The sequence below is a fragment of the Dermacentor andersoni genome, chromosome 11 (assembly GCF_023375885.2).
Source record: "Dermacentor andersoni chromosome 11, qqDerAnde1_hic_scaffold, whole genome shotgun sequence".
NCBI classification, from domain to species: domain Eukaryota; kingdom Metazoa; phylum Arthropoda; class Arachnida; order Ixodida; family Ixodidae; genus Dermacentor; species Dermacentor andersoni.
In genome coordinates, this window is record NC_092824.1 from 91,091,833 (window position 1) to 91,110,458 (window position 18,626).

The 18,626-nt window shown below is 47.3% G+C and overlaps 1 protein-coding gene across 1 annotated transcript in view; it reads left to right on the plus strand.

Moving 5' to 3' along the window:
- Window positions 1–18,626, plus strand: part of LOC126539022 (tyrosine-protein kinase transmembrane receptor Ror2-like) — a 287,664-nt gene that overhangs the window by 224,950 nt on the left and 44,088 nt on the right. Inside the window, exon 3 of the mRNA XM_050185709.3 lies at window positions 4,854–4,981. Within this exon, the coding sequence (XP_050041666.1) occupies window positions 4,854–4,981 (128 nt within the window). The remainder of the gene's footprint in view (window positions 1–4,853; window positions 4,982–18,626) is intronic.

Sequence of the window (18,626 nt, forward strand, 5' to 3'; positions counted from 1 at the left end):
TCGAAGTGGCCAGCTGTTCGTCTGGTGACTTCGTGGCACAGGCTAGAAGAAATATCTGCGTCTCATTAAAGAGCTTCTCTCTCTCTTTCTCTCTCTCTCTCTGGAACAACGTCGCTTCCTCTATTACTGCCAGAAGCATTTCCCAAGTTCTGGACTGCCAGAATTTTTTTTTTTCTGGAATGCCGGAACATTCGTTTATGGTCGTCGTCGTTTCTGTAAAGCGTTTAGCAGACGGATCAGCCGCAAAACTAACATCTCCAGGTGATCGTTTCAGTTTATATATCTGCTTATGTTCAATAAGTGCGGTGCTCTATTCGATTTCACTACATAGACAGCGTCGTCTCCGTCCATTTCATTTCCATAATAATCCGCCTTGGTCGTTTGACTTTAATGCGCGCGCGAAATAAGCAAAAAAAAAAAAAAGAAAGGACGACGATGCAATAAACTAGGGCGAGGGAGATTTAGTCGTGGACTCCATACAAAAGGAATGAAACTCTAAGCCGACACCCGAACCGGAATGCAATATCTTCATTGCCGGCAACGTGCGCGGAAAATTAATACCGAGGCCAGTGGGGAAGTTTCAAGGTGTATTATTATTTCTCAGGCTTGCGCGGGCTTCATTATTGCAAGCTGAGAGCGCGACAGAGGAAGAAATAAAGGATATAGCCCGTTGTATGAGAAACGACATTCCAGAAATAAATTTCTGTAATTGCGAGAGTTCCGAATGAGCGGAATGAACGAGCGAACAAAGCAGGCTTGATTGAAAAAGAAAAAAAAAGGAGAGATAAAGAAAAAATAAAACACACTCAAGGGGAAAACGAGAAGCAGTTGAATATGAGAAACATGGATACAAAAATGGGAACTCTGGCTTCATTTCTTTTGTATCCGGGCTATGGCTAGTGCTACAGGCCATTCTGTTCGGTTTTCGTCGTTCTTTTCTTCTCGTTCTGATCTCTGCTGCGATGGCCCGGCGCTCTTTTTCGTCACACTGTATTTTCTCAGCGCGAGTTATTTCTCGATCGACTCGGGGCTGCTTAAGGCTCCGTATACGCGTAATCCCGTTGACGATTGGTCTGCTACATCCGTTCTGTTTTTCTTTTTTGCTTGCCTCATCTTGTTCTGGTCTGGAATTCCTCGTGTCCTTACTGCCGAACCTATGACCGAAATTAAAACGATGACGCCCACATCGTGCTCTTCATTTCGTCTTGTCTTGGCTGTTGTCTTGTCTTGTCTTGGCTTGAGAAGCATTGGCTGCAACTCGCGTGCGTGCGAGGGGGGAGTACGGGACGAGGGGCTTTGTAACCGCCCGAGAAATTTTCAACGTCCTTTGTCACTTTCTTTTCCTTTCTTTCTTTTCTTGTTTTTCTTTCCTTCTTTCCTTCTTTCTTTACGGGCATTGTAATCCAGCCTAACATTTTTTTTCCGCCCTCTGTTTCCCGTGCCCATTGTCTTGCGTTTGTTTCGTTTTGCAAACTGCGAGGAGGCAATGAACTGTTTCTGATTCAAATTAGAATAACGGCCTTCACATTGTCTTTTCAGTGTGTCTCGAGTCCCCCCCCCCCCGTGCTCTCCTTCTTATTTCTTTTTTTTTAATTTTATTTCTGCGATTCCCTTAGGCCGAAAATATGCGCGGCCGCCTCTTTGTCCATAGTGGATTCTAAGTGAGTGCTTTGTATAACACAGTTTGGGTTTCGAAACATTCGTTCTATTGGCTCAAGAGCACAAATGTCCTTTTGTTCACTTGCTCGCTCTTCGTAAGCTTATGCTGCGACGTTTTCTTTGCCTCATAGTTCTCTCTCTCTCTCTCTCTCTCTCTCTCTCTCTCTCTCTCTCTCTCTCTCTCTCTCTCTCTCTCTCTCTCTCTCACTTTGTTTGAAAATTTGAAGGGAGCTCCGTGCCTACGCAAGAAATCCTGCCCGCTGAGAGCTTTGCGTAATACGCCCTGCGTTTCGAAATTCGCTGGAACCAAACGCCACCTCCGCGTTTATCCGCTTGTATTGGCCCGACCTTTCTTTTCTCCGCATTACCTTTATTTTTCTTTTCTCTTCTTCTTTTGTGGGTGCGTCGCAATGCGAATTTGCTTTCCCGTTTTAAAAGCGGTGGATTGAGGTTTAAGTGAGGCTTTCTTGCACAAGTAGAGTCCATTCGCCGACGAAGAGTCGAGGGCACCACGTGGGCGCTTGATCGCCGATGGCGGACGATTCGCAGAATTAAAGTTACTGTGCCCTCATCCGGACGTATCTGTTAATAATATTTCATAAGTGCAGGTATTTAAGTATCCGCGCTAAATGTCTCGTTCCTTGCCGTAGTCTCACCTTATTTTTTTTTTCCTTTTTTACGTGTTCATTTGAGTCCTGCCCATTCGTAGATCAGCCTGTCGAGAAGTGGCCATTTCGCAAGCACTGAAACTGGTTTAATCGGATGAAGTGGATAGACACCGGAAAAGCGCGTAGTAATGGTATGCGTCTCATACTGATTATCTGAAGTTTACCTTGCGCAGTGTTCATGTTCTCGTATGTTCTCAAGTCCATTCGTACGCCACGGTGATCCAACGCCTATGGCGTTATGCTGCCGAACTCCAGGTCGCCGGTTCGATTACCGACCGCCACGGCTGTAGAAACGCCCGTGTGCAGTGACACAGTAACAAGATTCCCGGTTGCTTTTAAACTTAACCCTGTATCCTCCGCTACCACGTGCCCCATTCCTCAACTGACACTTCTGTTCGTTAGATCCAATCAGGGAACGGGTTGCCTCATGGACGGATTGCATCATGCATGCGATGTTGCTCAGAAAGCTGTGCTGTTTGTGTCATCGTGTTTTTTTAGTCGTTATTCTGTTAGGACTGTACATCCGTGGGAAGTTAGATCAACCAATCAATATACCACCCGACGCTCACAGCGACACCTACACCTTGTCGACTTATCGCGCTTTCTTCAGGGCCCCGTATTCTGTAACGCAGCATTTAATTTCCCATTTTTGCTCTTCTTTGTTATCCGTCACGCCGCGTGACCGAGCTTATTTATAAGGGCATCCAATGACGAAAATGCGGAAAGTAATGGAAAGTGAAGTTGATGAGTACGCATTTGGGCTGGCTGGTTCATGATTACCAGCAGTAAGCAGGACAGAGAAGGACATAGACCAAGTTGGTCGTTTGACAAATACGGCTCCTGGATGCCTACGGAAAACTCGTGCGCCTGTTTCATTTTACGCGAACGATTCACATTTTTTTTTGTTCCACCTCGACCATGCGGGCCTTTATCTTCTCCGCTCCACCCATACGCTCCTCACTTGGCCGCACGCTTGTTAATAGCGCGGCCGAACAATTGGGAGTCGCCAATAAACGCCTAGCCTCAGGCGCCGACGGCGAGGCGTCGTGTAACGAAGTGTGAATGGAGGGGACAAGTTGTCCCATTTGCGAGGGTGTCTGCGGCGCACGCGGCCGCCCCTTCCTTCGATCGCGCTTGCACGGTTGCCGAGAAGGGTCATAGGTGTAAACCCTCTAACCCTCCGCCACACCTCCCCCCCCCTCTCTCTCTCTCTCTCTCTCTCTCTCTCTCTCTCTCTCTCTCTCTCTCTTTTTCGTCGGCGGCGCATTAGGGATTCGACAGGGCGACAGTAATGAAGCGACAACAAATCTCCTCGGTCCTGTAAGCAGGCTCGTCAGGGCGGCGTCGTGGAGTGCCCCTTCCATCTAGCTTTTTTTTTTATTATTGTTATTTGTATTTATATCCTTCGCGTGAATCAGCAAAGGCCCAAACTTAAAGTAAAACACCCAGAAAAACGGGACGAATGTCTGGGAAAAAAAATCGCAGACAGATCGGTGTGAAGAAACCGCGCGGTTAACTTGCGTGAATGCCTGGCGTCGGCGAAAACGGTACGAAACGGCCATTTGTGTGCGGAACGGAGATTGCTGCTTTGGTCGGCGGAGGCTTCTCGAACGCGGGGCGTGGAGGTTGTATCCGACGTGCGCTATGTTGTAATCGCTCGGCGAAAGTGGTTTGCGACATCTCCGCACTGTAAAAAGAAGGGACGGGGACGCCTTTGTGTCCCCAAGGGAGCAGAATGCGGGAGCGGCCCTTTTTTATCCAGCTTAGTTTTAGGTTTGTTTCCAGCTTACTTCAAACTGTCGCGGCTGTCGCATCTGGCGATAGCGTTAGGGCGATCAGTATATATACACATTGTCGAAAACGGGACGTCAGCTTAAGTTAACGAAGAAGCAAGACGAAATAGGACTGCAATGTTAATGCAATCATTGTGCAAGACGATTTAGTTAAGCGTTACAGCACCAACAAAAAAAAAGCAAGAAACTAAAACCACAGCTCGTTCTTAGCTGCAACCGACTGATGTCGCGAACAGCCACAGACACAGAAGGGCATCTTCTTCTTCGCTACAATTTATTTCTCACACAATAGCAAAGCCACCTGTGAGACTAGGCTGCCGAACTACGCTACACCTTGCAAGCCTTAGTGACTGGGTTAAATTACAGCACTAAGATTCAGTGCTAACTTGATGTACTAAGCTGAACAACGAGGTGTAAGTGTTGAGCATAGCTAGGTTGCTAAGAAATGGAAATTCGCTCTAAAGGTGCACTGTAAGGTTAAGTGGAAATGCAATACATCTCTTCCCTGGGTGTTGTTTCTTCATTTGTGTATGTCATACTGACAGTGGAACCACACTGAATGCGAAGTCAAAGTTATTGTCTTACGGTTTTTAAACTAATACGACAGTGAGGGCTTCCGCTTGACCTTAGCGACGGCGGGAAGAGGTCAATCTTTCGTACTCACTGCTGTGCACTGATGGAATGGACGTTGTTTGATTAGGTCCTGACTGAGCTCTCCTGTTGTTTTTTTCAGTGCCGGCCAAACTTGAAGGGCCCCCTCGGACTACGCTCAATGCATCAGCGGGCACTACACTGGTTTTACGATGCGACGCCGAGGGCGACCCACCCCCTGTGATAACTTGGTGGAAAGACGGAAAGAGGGTGAGTTGTCGGTTTCAGTAGGCCCCACGCTGTACCAGGAATTTGTTATTTCTTTTGGAACGTTAAGCCTATAACAAGGCACCTGGTCATCAAGGTGACACGTTATTGTCTATCTTGCTTCCTTTATATCTCTTGCGTAACCTTAAAGCCCTTCCCATCCCAACAGTCATAGGGCAACTGGCTGGAAAGAAACCTCGCTCGTCTTGCTAATTCGCCTCGGCTTCAACTCTGTTTCGGCGAAGAGGCAGCTTAACCGGTTGTGTTTGGTTGGTCGCGGCCTTCCCTTAGATTTGCTTGATTTCTGAATCGGTTCATTGTCGCTGCAGCGAAATTGGTCAAGCCCTGTAGCCTAACATAAGCGTAATATTCGGCGTTTGCGAAGTGTCGGCTTCTGGTTGGCTCAGCTTTGCCCCGCGTAACTTCACCCCAGCGCGTCCCCAACTCCCGGCGAGTCCTCACACCTCCCCCTTACCGTCTTCCTTCCCTTCTTTTTTTCTTTTTTAATGCAATGTCATTCCTTCACCGCTTAGGATGCACGACTCAGTTCTCTCTTCTATTTTGCTACGTGCATGTGCACGTACGTACCTCACCGACCCGTTCTACTTGTCGTTACTGCGCTTTATAGGTATACTTTCCCGCATTGTACGTCGTTGTGGGGTGAAGCTAGATTTACAGGCTTGTACGTGTATCGGGTATGATTTGTGCGGGTTCTCTTTTTTTTTTTTTTTTTTTCGTACATTTCATTTAGATAAATACAAGGCTACAAGTTGTTACGGAGGGAAGCGACCAAATACGTAACACAACACTATAAATATGAACACAAAAGTGCACGTAACATAGCAGCGTTGTCCCAGGGACGAGATAGTGACTTCTACATTACTGTATTAACACACTGTAGCCGCATGGTTCCTAGTGTAGTTGCTACGACCGCTTGCCAGAATTCGCCGACGCACACGCAATGAACCTTCGTCGTTCAGTTAATCCTCGCGTCCTTCAACCTCCTTTCTCGCTTCCCCAGTGCAGGGTAGCCAACCGGCGTCAGCCTAGTTAACCTGCCTGCTTCTTTCTTAACACTGCGCTATATTTCTCTCTCTCTTTCTCTATCTGTCTATCTCTCTCTCTCTCTCTCTCTCTTGTACCCACACCTTCATCTTTTACTTTCGCTCTAATTCAGCCGGTAAGACTATTAACACAGGCAGAACAATATTGTGGACGAGAACCACCACCGGAGATATTGGCGGGTAGTCACCGTCGCCACAGCAGTCGTGTCGGCCGCTTCGGAGTCACATGATAAAAAATACGTTTTTAGCACCGTCACGTGAGCCCTAGGTGCTCTGTGGTTTGCGGCGTAGCTACGATCCTTAATGAGACATCGATGGATGCAGAAACATATCGGATCGTTGAGAAGGGCTGTTTTGCGGCCCCGCAGGCGCTAAAGTTCTTAACTGCATAACGGCAGTATTTTCTTTTTTTCGAAGTCTTCGTGCGTGCGTGTCAGTTCCCTCCTATGCAGCTCCCAGACGTTGTGCACACATTTTTTTTCCTTCCCCCACCCGTTTGTAAACAAAACAACATTCTCGCATGTAATTCTATTTTTTTTTTTTTCACGTTCCATAGGGTCAAGTTTATGAATAGATAACAGGAAGGACTAGCCCCGCCCGTTACAGCCTGATGAGCTTGCTGTGCTGTTTTCCTGCAAACCGTGAGATTATTGGAACCGTCTGCCCGTTTCGTCAGGCGGCAATATAACTTGACGTTTGCGTAAGGCTGTCGAGGTAGCGCGGCGTTAATACTTCGTTGTGCCCCTCTAGGACTATTCGCAAACTTCTGTACTTTTCCTACCCTGAGCTCTCGTCCAGTTCTGATTAAAGCTATGTTGGTTTATTTAGTTTTTGCGTGTTTTGTGTTATATGCGCGTCACTTGCCGCCTCTGAAACACTGCGCCCCCTGGAGGCGGTGTTTCGTTAGTTAGGGAATAACCGACCTAGCACACGTACACATACCGATCGTGTTTGGGAACGTTGTCGTCCTAATCAGATTAATAATTGGTGCGGGCTCGTTGTTTGTTTGAAAGTATTATCACGTGCCCATGACGGTACTACATATTTGTCTAGCTATCTCAGGGAAATAACTTCCCGTGTTGCGCATGCGTGAATAATAAAAACAAACGTAAAGAAAACCGAACGGTTTGTCAAGCCTCGTCTGGATAAACTCAGCGAGCGTACTTTTGGTGTTAGCAAGAATTGGAGCACACGGAAGGTAATATCAAAGAGCTTGTTTCCTTTTATGCCTGGCTGTTTCTTGTTTCACGATTCTCGTACCATCACGTCGGTGCTGCCGCGTTTTCACGGCCGCTTACTGTTACGCAGACAAACTTAGCAAAACGTTCTTCTTGCTTTCTAGTGCTGTCTCTTGTTATTATTTGCATCAAAGAAGGAACAGGCTGACAGCCGCCACCCGAAAAGGCGCCGTACCTGCCTTCACTTCAGGAAGGAGGGGATGAGAACACAAATGGAGCGTATGAAGAAAGCTACGAGAGAGGAAAGAAAGAACAAGACGACAGATCAGAAAGGCTAAAGTAGGATAACGACAAAGAATAGAACATGACAATAGGAAGCGTCAGAAACAAGCGAACTGCACAATAACCACACACGTTTCCTACGCGATGCATGACGGACATTCCTGAAAGTCGCATAGCAAGCACGTAATAACTTTTTTTAGATCGTTCCCCGCCCGAAATATAGCCCATTTTAATCCTTTCTTGACAGTCTTGTGTGGCTAGTAGTCGTGCAGTGCTATCGATAATACTATCGATGCTATCGATAGTTTGGTCGTTATCGAACTTTTGATAATATCATCGATACTATCAATAGTACTATCAATACTATATCGAGAGAACTAGCAACAGTAGTATGGATACTGTATCGAGAATACCAGCACTATTACTCTCGATAGTGCACTATTGATATCTGCACAACTGTCGAGACAAGTGTCGATAACTAGCGTTAGTGCACTATCGATAACGCAAAATGACATGACGCACTGCGCGTAAACACTGCAACATAAACTTGGCGACGTTTCTCGGTTGCCACTTGCATCAAATAAGCGTTATCAAAGTTCCGATATCGCAACATTTCTGCAAATATGACTATAGCCAAGAATCGCCAAACTGTAGATAGCATTCTCAATGTCGAATAATCGTAATACTACAGAGTAATACTACTGCCGACGATCTTTCTTATGCAGCTTATAGTTTAAGAAAAAAAATACTGTTGATAGTCAATTTATCGATACCTTTGCATCACTACTACCTACAGTGTAGTCTCGCGACACCGTGGAATCTTTGCCCCTTCGCGTTTGAGCGAATCCCGAGAGTACTCCCGTTGAGGTCGCGTTATTAGAGAGACAATATACTCCAGCAAACCTACAAAAAATAAAGAAAAAGGAATGAAAGCGAATAGCAAAAGCTATCTCTGGCAACGTGCCGCAACGTGCTTAGCCAGCTCGACAGAAGCGGTAAATTTCGGCGAACATGAGGCGCGGAAGTGGCCTGTGCAGCAGGGCGCAGCGTATTTCGCGCGCGTACAACATAGCGAGAGATTGGCTGGAGCGGTTTGCACTTATGCAGTGGCGTGTTATAAAACAGCGAGTGATTCATCGTTTCGACCCATCTCGCCTACAGTGAGCGGAATGGCTTTACGCTTTGGCGGAGGTATTGCGCGCGCGAATCGACCGAGCGCTGCGAGTTGGAAGTGCGCTTCGCACGCGAACGCCGCAGACGCGGGGTACGCGAATGTGTAGCGCAGTGGTGCGATCAATATGTGCGGAAGTGCGAGAGCTATTGCAGCGCGTCACACTAACCTCGCTCGAAGCGAATCGGAAGCGCGTACTGCTGGGAAACATGTCGTTTTGGGTATCTCGTTGCGATTTTGCGGGAAGGCTCGGAAAGTGGACTTTTGCTTTGTTTCGGATTTTTACTTCGAGCGTTACGGAACTGTGCGGTAGACGCGTTGTTAATGCGGAGAATTCTGAGCTGTGCGAACAGAGGGAAGAGTTATTCAGGCCACTGACTTGACGCCACAGGTGTTACGGATTACGCGTGAAAGTTAAGCGTGAGGAACTGGAATTGTGCATCCTCAGCACGTCCGCGCAATATATTGGACGACATTGTCAGCTCTCCCGGCGGCACGAGGCCATGCTGCGCAACACGGAAGTAGATCAACAGCAGCTCTGTCCTGATTGCCGCAGCAGCCACCGCAGAGGAGATTGATAGCACGTTTACTTCTCGGAGCTGTGTCTAGTGAGGTCATAGGTGTAGATCTCCGGATTAACTTCGACCTCCCGCATCTCGGATTAGGCGGTGAGGATGGGGGGGGGGGGGGGGGGGGTATCTTTAACATCCGCCTAATTCGAAAGACATGATTGTTTCGCACTCCGCCTCTATCGTAACTTGGCTGGGAATCGAACCCGGGAACTTAGTGCTCCGCAGCGAACGCCACCACCGCTGTGCTGTCGCAGCGGGTAACCTTGCGGAGACGCCCACCTCCGCAAACCACAAAAAGCCAAGAGTCTGCGTTTACGTCTTTCCGAGCCATCATAACTCAGCTCATTTCCGACGCAGCTCCTGTCAAACGTTGTGGCACCATTTGTCACCTATAGCTTGTGCGAGTACTCCCGCGTGTGAAGTTAATACCGTTTCGACTTCGACGTCGCCTCTAGCGTGATTGCTCCTTCGCGCTGCCAAACTGCTCACCGTATTAAACTCCGTTATTTACGCCTTTGCTTCGCTGCGAACGACTTTATTCTTGTTTTCGTCCTCGGCGGTGTAAGACAAACTTCGCCGTCGACGCCTCGGGAACCTTGCTGCTGACACTCTTGAGTCGGCAAGCGAGCTCACTAATGGCAAGCGCAGCGTAGCCGAAAGAAAGAAAATAAGAAAAGTGATGAGGATGAAGCAGTCACCCGAAAACTGGTAGAATAAAAAGAAAGAGGTGCACACACACGAGAGAGACTGGCGTGCAACCGCTGCAACACGCCAGAGAACGGCCGCTCGCGCGTGGTTGGTAGCGATGACGTGTATCGCTTTTCTCGACGGATCGGGCCGGAAATGACGGCTTTCCCCCCCGAGTTCCGCACCCCTCTCCTCCAGCCAACCAACCAGCCACTCGTATCCAGTGGCTCACGCAACTCGTTAACCGGCGTGGTCTGCATCCAGGTTGCCGGGCGAAGAGATGGCGTGATTAATTATACGTCGACGTTCGTCTGAGGAGAGGGGGTGGTCCTTCGTCTCGTTGCTGCTTTTGTTCCGCTAGCCGGGATAGCCTGCGCTTACGGGGCCCGCGTTGCTGACTAATGAGCAGCCGGTCCGAAGGCCGCGGTATGAGGCGTTCGCTAGACGAATGACTCCGGCAGGCTTGTTCTGCTCGGGGAAGCAAGCGGGCGACGGGGATTTCTTTCGCGACGGCGCGTCTTGTGCGGGAGCCGACGCCCGGCGATATGCGGGAACGGTCGGCTCCTCGCTGAAAGTGCGATGCTCTTGTGTGTAGTCCTTGTTGTAGCAGGGTATACGGTTGGTGGACGTATCGGTTTTGGCAGGAGGTGGTGCGGGAGGGGCCGAGTTGCTGAAATATACTGTGTGTGCGGACGGCTCTGTGTGTTACCGAGTGAGTGAGTGAGTGAGTGAGTGAGTGAGTGAGTGAGTGAGTGAGTGAGTGAGTGAGTGAGTGAGTGAGTGAGTGAGTGAGTGAGTGAGTGAGTGAGTGAGTGAGTGAGTGAGTGAGTGAGTGAGTGAGTGAGTGAGTGAGTGAGTGAGTGAGTGAGTGAGTGAGTGAGTGAGTGAGTGAGTGAGTGAGTGAGTGAGTGAGTGAGTGAGTGAGTGAGTGAGTGAGTGAGTGAGTGAGTGAGTGAGTGAGTGAGTGAGTGAGTGAGTGAGTGAGTGAAGCAGCTAGTAGCCAGTCGGTCGATGAGTCGGTTAGTCGGTCAGTTAGTTAGTTAGTTAGTTAGTTAGTTAGTTAGTTAGTTAGTTAGCTAGTTAGTTAGTTAGTTAGTTAGAGGCGTGTTTGTGGGTAGGCTGCGCCTTAAAAAGCGACGTAAGAACTATTGCTCCTGTGGGTTTTCTCGGTTTCGACCCTATCACTACGAAAAGTGCAGTTGACGACAGGGCGTATTTTCTATTTTCCGGTGCGTCACCTGCCCACACACCGCCAACTAATGTCGTTGCCAAGTTGTCACATAACGTGAGAGGTCAGTATTTCTGTTACGTACTGTGTCTGAGGCTCTCTGCTCAGTGATTTCGCACACGTCTACGCAGCTGAGAGTTGTGCAACTTTCTTAGTTGGGACAATTGCTTCTCTTCTTACTAACGTTCGCCAAAAGTCAGTTTTGGGGGGCAAAATTGGGTTCTTCTGCAAACGCTTTTCGCGACTCAAGTTGAGGTTATCACTCTGAATACGCGTTGAAGACGCTGACCTTTGAATCGAGATGTCTTATTAAAGATTTAGAAGGAACCGGCCTTTTGTTACGTAAGATATCTAATGTTTTCTATACGACAGGCACGATCAAATGATGTTCAGCGAATAAGTCAGAGTTACGCAATGATAGTCCTTATTTCGATATGCCAAAATTCCGTTATTTATGTCTATGCTAGTGGTCGCTGTACCTTTCATAACTTTGTTTCGCAAGCATCTAGGAAATTGAGCGGTCTTTCGGAGAAACATTTTTCAGGTGTTATTCAGTTCCACAGATATTCTTTCTCGTGTTCTTCACGCTCTTTACGTAATAGCAATCAAACAGGTTGTCCGATATCGATTTGTAACGCACTCTTTCAAAGGTTATGTCTGCGTTAAAGTGCTTCCATTCTATCTCTGTATTTTTATTTTATTTTACTGCATGTGACGACAGTTAGACTTCAAAACTGATTGACCGTGCCTTTCTGTTTTCGTCTCTACATACATACATACATACATACATACATACATACATACATACATACATACATACATACACACACACACATATACACACATATACATACACACATACACACACACATACATACACACACACACACACACACACACACACACACACATACATACATACATACGTGGATATTTTTAGTAAGTCCACTTTGATCAAAACGCCAAAGGATTTAATTTGTCGCTTAGGTTGAAAGGCTACTTCCGTCGAACACCGAAAAAGTGAGGATGCCGATATAGAGGCCTGAACTTGCCCGAACAGTAAACGTGGCTATCAGTACGGTTGCCAATGAGAAATCCGGAATGTGTTTGACAAGTGGGAAATCAGAAGAAGTCGCCTATTCGAGACTGCGAATCCTTCTTGGGCGACCTATTCGCGGCTGTCTTCTTTTATTTAAGGGTTTTATGCTGGTCACGTGACCACGTCGCACCCTATATGTCTCCATGCCTTCTGCCGGCGCACAGCGACCGAACGTAGTAAATGGAGAATCAATAGCTCAGCCTGTACCCAGCAGCGATGTATGAAAGGCGAAAAAAAAAGAAGAAACCATGAAGAAATATGATAAATCGGTTTCTATCTCGAGCCGCCAAAACCCTGACCGCGTGCGCCTTCCCCTAGGGGTCTCGACCCTTTTTCGCCACGTGACAGGTCTTGGTCCATGGTTACGGCCGTCCCCCGCGAAAGGAACACAGCGTTGAACGTAAGGTAGAAGCGGGTGCGTCGCGTGTGGATCATTAAAATTCACAAGTGGCTCCATCAATCCGCGGCTCGAGTCGTTGATCCCGTCCATTCATCTCTGTGGACCTTGAAACACCGGCGATCGGGATCGAAACAGGCGCGGTAGAGAGAGAGAGAGAGAGAGATATGGAAGCCGATCACATTTGCGTCACAACGGGCACAGCTCTGAGGAAAGATTGCTCGCTCACCACGACAAGGTTCAGAGGGCGAACTTGGGGTTATGAGCCTTACGTCTTTGGAATCTTTTATTTCGTATAGTTTTCCTTTCTTTTGCGCAGTCTTTTGTTGTTCGAATGTCTCCTTTATCCCGTATTGTATCACTGAATTTTAATGGATCTTCCTTTTTGTTGTTTTTATGTCGTGGGAAATTCCTGGACACAAATAGAAAACGCATTAAACACAGGCTGCTGTTTTGTTTGCAGTTTGCGGTATTCTAGTTCTCTTTGAATCTCGGGAAAAGCATTACGTGGGCCGTAGGTTTGTATAATTGATAAAGGAAGCCGAAAGCAACGCGTATTTGCTGAACTGAAGTACATTTGATAACATTAATAGACTTTTAACTCTTGCAGCATAAGGTTAATAGCAAGCGAATGTTCACAAGTTGATGCGGCCGGTAAAAGTGTTATCCTTACTTCGTATGGCTGTCTGCTAATTCGCTATCGCAATCGATGCTTCGCCTTTCTGGCGAAATTGCGATTGTTTTACGTGCCTGAAAGGAGGAGGCGGATGAGGAGGGGGGCAATGCCGTAATGTATGAGCTGATTACACAATGAGTTGCATGAATGAGCTTAACTTCACTTTCACGTGATGGCCCTATCCGTCGTTCGAAACACGCCCATTGTGCATCTTCAACCGCGATGTGCGATTTCTTGTGAGGATTTGTAAATGCGATTCGAACTAAGTTCGGCATCTGTAACACTATTATTTGGCATGATCGCTGTTCGGTTCCCACTATTAGCCATAGCGGGGGTACTTCCGACGGCATATGTGACGTCTGTATAAACGCAGGTCATTCACAAAACCTTGACGTTATTAGTTTAGCAGCCATGCTTCTCACCGGATCTTATAGTACGTCATCAGGCCGCATGTGTAGAAGAGAACGCGAGAAGCCCTGCTATTTCGCACGCAGCCGCCATGGACTTTTCTAGCAGGAGCAAGTGTTGACGCAAGCGAGCCCTTTTAAGGCAGGAGGGCCTGTTGTGAATCTTTTGGGGGCTTGCTTATAAGATCGTAATGCAGTCCGAAAAAACAACCGCTACGAAAGACAGCACGAAGGTCACTCCGCTCGCTGCTGCTGCCGCGATCGCTCAGGCCACCTTATCGATAGCTAGTGTCCGCGGTCATCGAGCGTGATGTGTTCATGTTTTTGGGAGAGCAGATAGTTGAGCTGGTTTGTTGAAATGCATGCTGAAAATGTTTGCGCGGAGGCGCGAGGACAAGCCGAGAAAAGACAAGGACGAGCGCTAACTAACATCCGAAGTTTATTCCAAACGCATACGCGAATAAACAGGAAAACCTGAACAGAACAAAACAAGGCTATCATTTTGAACATCACGTGTTACCCTGCGTACCTGATTGAGTTGGCCAAGAACCGAAACTCCCTATCAGAGAAGCGGACGGAAGTCTGACTGACACACTTATCTCCGCTGATACGCTAATGGAAGGCTTCCATGAGCTCTCGCGCGAGTTGATCCCTGTGTCTGAATAGGATTGTTGTTTTGTCGAAGTGTTCATGTTCACACATGAACCCCTACTAGGGCTGCACGTGTGAAGTCTGTGACTATCTATCTGTCTTTCATCATGATGTTACGCATGGATATATGTCTCGTGTGGATTCAATGGCTACACCGTGTTATATGAAGTCACTAGCGAATTCTCTGACTATATATGCGTTTTAACGCTACCTTTGGCGAGAGCTTTAAAATGTGCGAATGTCACGGAAGCTGGACAGAACTAAGGTAACGTTCTCTGCCGTCGCTTGGAGATACTCAAATTATTTTTTCATACCGCCTGATTGTGCAATCAATCTTAATTAATTAATCAACTCATCAATTATTATAATTAGATAAAAAGTATCAATGAGAAAATTGTAGAACGACATGAAAAACTGCCGATACAGCTTTCTGTTGCTCAATGCGTGCTACGTAAAACTGTTTTTCCGAGCGTGAAAGAAGCCCGCAAATGTGCGCAAAATTGATGCGCTGATGGCCGCTCGAGGCACATCGTACAGTATTGTGCCGCGTTATTGTCACTCCGCGTATTGTAAACACCTCGCCTGCTAGCTAGGGCAAATAAAAAAAAAGGACACTGATCTTGATTCACCTTCTGTACGCATTGTGCCGAAATAGCGCGGTGTAGTCCACACACAAGCTTTTCTTTTGTTTTATGCACACCGATGATAAGTATTAAGTGAGGCTAAACTAGTCACTGGCGCGTTTACGTTACCAAGACGTCTAATGGTAGGTTTGAGGATAAATGTGCAGAATACAAACTTAATGTTCAACAGCCTGGCATGAGAAGATAAATTTGTGATCGCTTATCCGCCACTCAAATCTGCGAAAGAGTACGTCTGTCTGGTTCACTTAATCACTGGGGACACGGATCGTGAGAAGGAACTTTCCAAAAGCATAAAATTGAATATAAGTGGCATGTGACGGGCACTTAAGAAAAGTGTGCAGTCATTCCAGTCTATCGGCGCTAACACGTTTGGCAGAAACTTGGAGGGAAACAAAATTTCCGAATCGAATACGAATATTCGAATAAAAATATCGAATCAAATGTCAAATATTTTCTCACTTCTAAACAGGAGAAATATATAGGTTATGCGGAGTCGACTTGCTAAAATATATAAATAAAAACAGGGAAAGGCTGACATCACCTTGTTACAGGTAGCGCGTTTGGCAAATCGACGGCCGGCCAACTGAGGAGGTTGTAAATAATAAACAACTGCTTTCATCTAAGCAAGAAAGCAGCATGTCGCGAGAGGCGCAGTTTTCTGGCCGTTGAAGGAGCAATCTAATACTACAATGCCGTGCTTCGTTTTTAAGGGTACATATATGATGTAATTGTATGATTAATAAATTGATTTTCCTAAATCGGCAAAGAAAATTTGCTGTCTAATGACGAGGCGCTCCTATTGAACGAATGAAAACCATCGGATAGACGTTAACTACTCCGCTCGTTTGCGAAGCAACCGCGACTCCTCTGCGCCAGAATAATTCGGTGCAGTTCTGACAGTTGCGAAGTTCGTTTTTTCGCCACACGACTAAATCTGACGTCAGCCAGAGGGAAATTTACAAGCGCGAAGCATGTGACGCCAGGTGCCGATGTTACAGCATCCATAACACACCGTCCGAGCATGAAGTTGCGTACACAATCCCTGCAAAAAAAAAAATACAAGTCGGCAGAATCCATCTCGGGATGAACGTCGACGTTAATCCGATTAGCGGCAAAGCAATGCATTGCGACACAACGCGTTGGGGGCTACCAAATAAATGCGTCATGTATGAGGCAAGCACTGCAGCGGGAAGCTTCTCCCCACTGGCGAATTGCGTGGCCTCCAAGGTCGCTATGTTTCCAAGATTGCTTGGCCTCCGAGATCGCACAAGTGGCGTGCCGGTGCGTATAAGCTGTGTACTGTAGCCGGGCTCCTCTCTCGCGTTTCATTCTGGACACGCTGCGCCATCCAGCGGCGCGTTCGCGAAGTCCTCGCCTGGCCTCCGAGATGCGTGGCGCTCCGGTGCGTGCGAGCACTGAGCATGAATACCTCCCTCCTCGCGGAGTTCGTGGCGAAGCGTGCTCAAGTATAGGATTGCTGTGATTGAGTAAACAACTCGGGTTCGATTCTTCCCAGCACCAGAGAAATCTTAAATGATTATTTTTTGCTTTATTAGACGGCGCCGTGAAAGACGTTTAGCCCACATTAGTAAATTGTGCTACGTCTCAGTATCAACCCGCACTTTTTTTCATTAAACAGAAACTGGCAGACCGAAAAGTTCTTGAAGTATCGAAGTAATGCTAATCGCATGACAAATCGACCACGAAATCAAATCGAGGCACCAGAGACGAATGGACAGGGGCACTTTTCCAGCCATCTGTCCTGCCCTTTTCGATGTAGTGTTTCTTCTCTTTTTTTCTTTTTTAGCTTTGAAATATTGCCAACTCGTACATTACTCCATTTTATTACCCCTGAAAATTTTAACAACATCCATGCTATACATTCGGACATAATGCAAAGAGATCAAAATATTGAAGACTATGCGACTGTTTCCAATACTTAGAATACAGACCACTGCTTACCTTTAATACGTGAGCTGTGCGCCTAAATGCCTTTACTGTGCGTGGAAGGCAAAGAAAAAATATTTTTGGTTTCTAAATAAAAGCCTCGAGGACGGCCTCATGTGTAAAGTGAAGTAGACGCTTACATAAACCTTATTGTCCGTAAGCCAATGCGTAGAACTGTATGTGCCGTCAGATCTCCTACAGTATTACAAGCAGCCGTATCTCTAACCAAGTCCGCTCATCCGTTCGTAAACGAAATTCCCGCTACAAGAAACGTTCCCGCTCGTTCCCGAGTGGTCTATTATGACAACATTCCACCGTGTAGTCTCTTCTCGGACGCTCGGGCCTGTGGGTCGTCGCTGGCTGCTCCTGACGCGTTGTCGCCCGGCCGCCACCGCGCGTTATGGATGAGTTCGGGCGAGGCTTTGATTAATTGCGAAGCGCCGCCGAAGGATTTGCCGCTTCCCCGTACGCGCGCCCCGCGTGTTTAATATAATAAATTATTCGCGCCGCGCCCGACGCGCGCCTTTCTCCTGTTGATGGTTCTCCACTTCCTCTCCCTCGCGCTAGATCTCGCGAGACTCCCTTTTTTTTTTTTTTCGGGTACCCGCGTGGTCGCTGGCTGGCTGGTCGGTTGGTTGGTTGGCAGCAGTGATTGTTCTGCGTCGTCTCGCCGAAGGTCGCTCACTCGTGTAATTGGAAAATTCCTGCACTCTTCGTTCTCTTTCCCTCGCCTCTCTCTTGTTCTTTATGACGTCCCTGTCGCACGCGTGTACACCCCCCCCCCCCGCCCCCCAACCCCTTCACCGTGCTGACTTAGCGTCTATCGCGCCATTTTTGTCTGTCTGACTTTTTCTTCTTCGCCTTTGTTTTCCTTCCTTTTCTTCCTTTTTTTTACGTGCTAATGACCTTCCAGTATTTGCTTCGTGGGGGCCTCTGGTTTTCTGCTGATGACTCGAGTTTGGCGGTTAATTCGCACTGTCTGCTTTGGTGCGCGTGTGTGCGTGGGGTAGCGTTGGGGGCGGGGAAGAGGTCGCCTGTCGACTTGCTTATGCGCGTTATTACGAATAGCGGCGACTCGAGAGGCGGTGGTTAATCATTTTGCTCGGCTGGGTTTAACCGTCATAACCGCGCATCGTGTTGGCCGTCTGTAAACGCTGCTTACTTCGCATGACTCTGCCTGTCTGCGCACTGAAAGCTGCTGCTTTTGAACAGCACCGACGCCAGCTAATATTGCATGCTTATGAAGAAGTGCATGCTCTCGCAAAATAAATAATAAACGACGTGTTTCCTCAGCAGTCTAGAGATGTGATGTCGCTCTTCATTTCGCTAAACATTTTTTTTTTTTTCATATAACACAAGCACCGAGAATGACAGGAAGGTGCTTTCTTTCTTTTTTCTTACAAGTATGAAAGAAACATTCATATTTCTGTTGATTGGAAGAGTGGTATTGTAGAAGTGAATTACCTGCTGTTTACTGCTCTACTACCTACTACTACTACCTACTACTCTACTCTTCTGCTACCCCCCTCAGCCTCAACCTTTTCACTTGAAATTTTATTGTGGCTAATAGCTTACTTCATCATTCTTGGGGAGGACGTGCGCGGCTTTTAATTCATACTTTCACTTTACTTCTGCAAATTCTCAA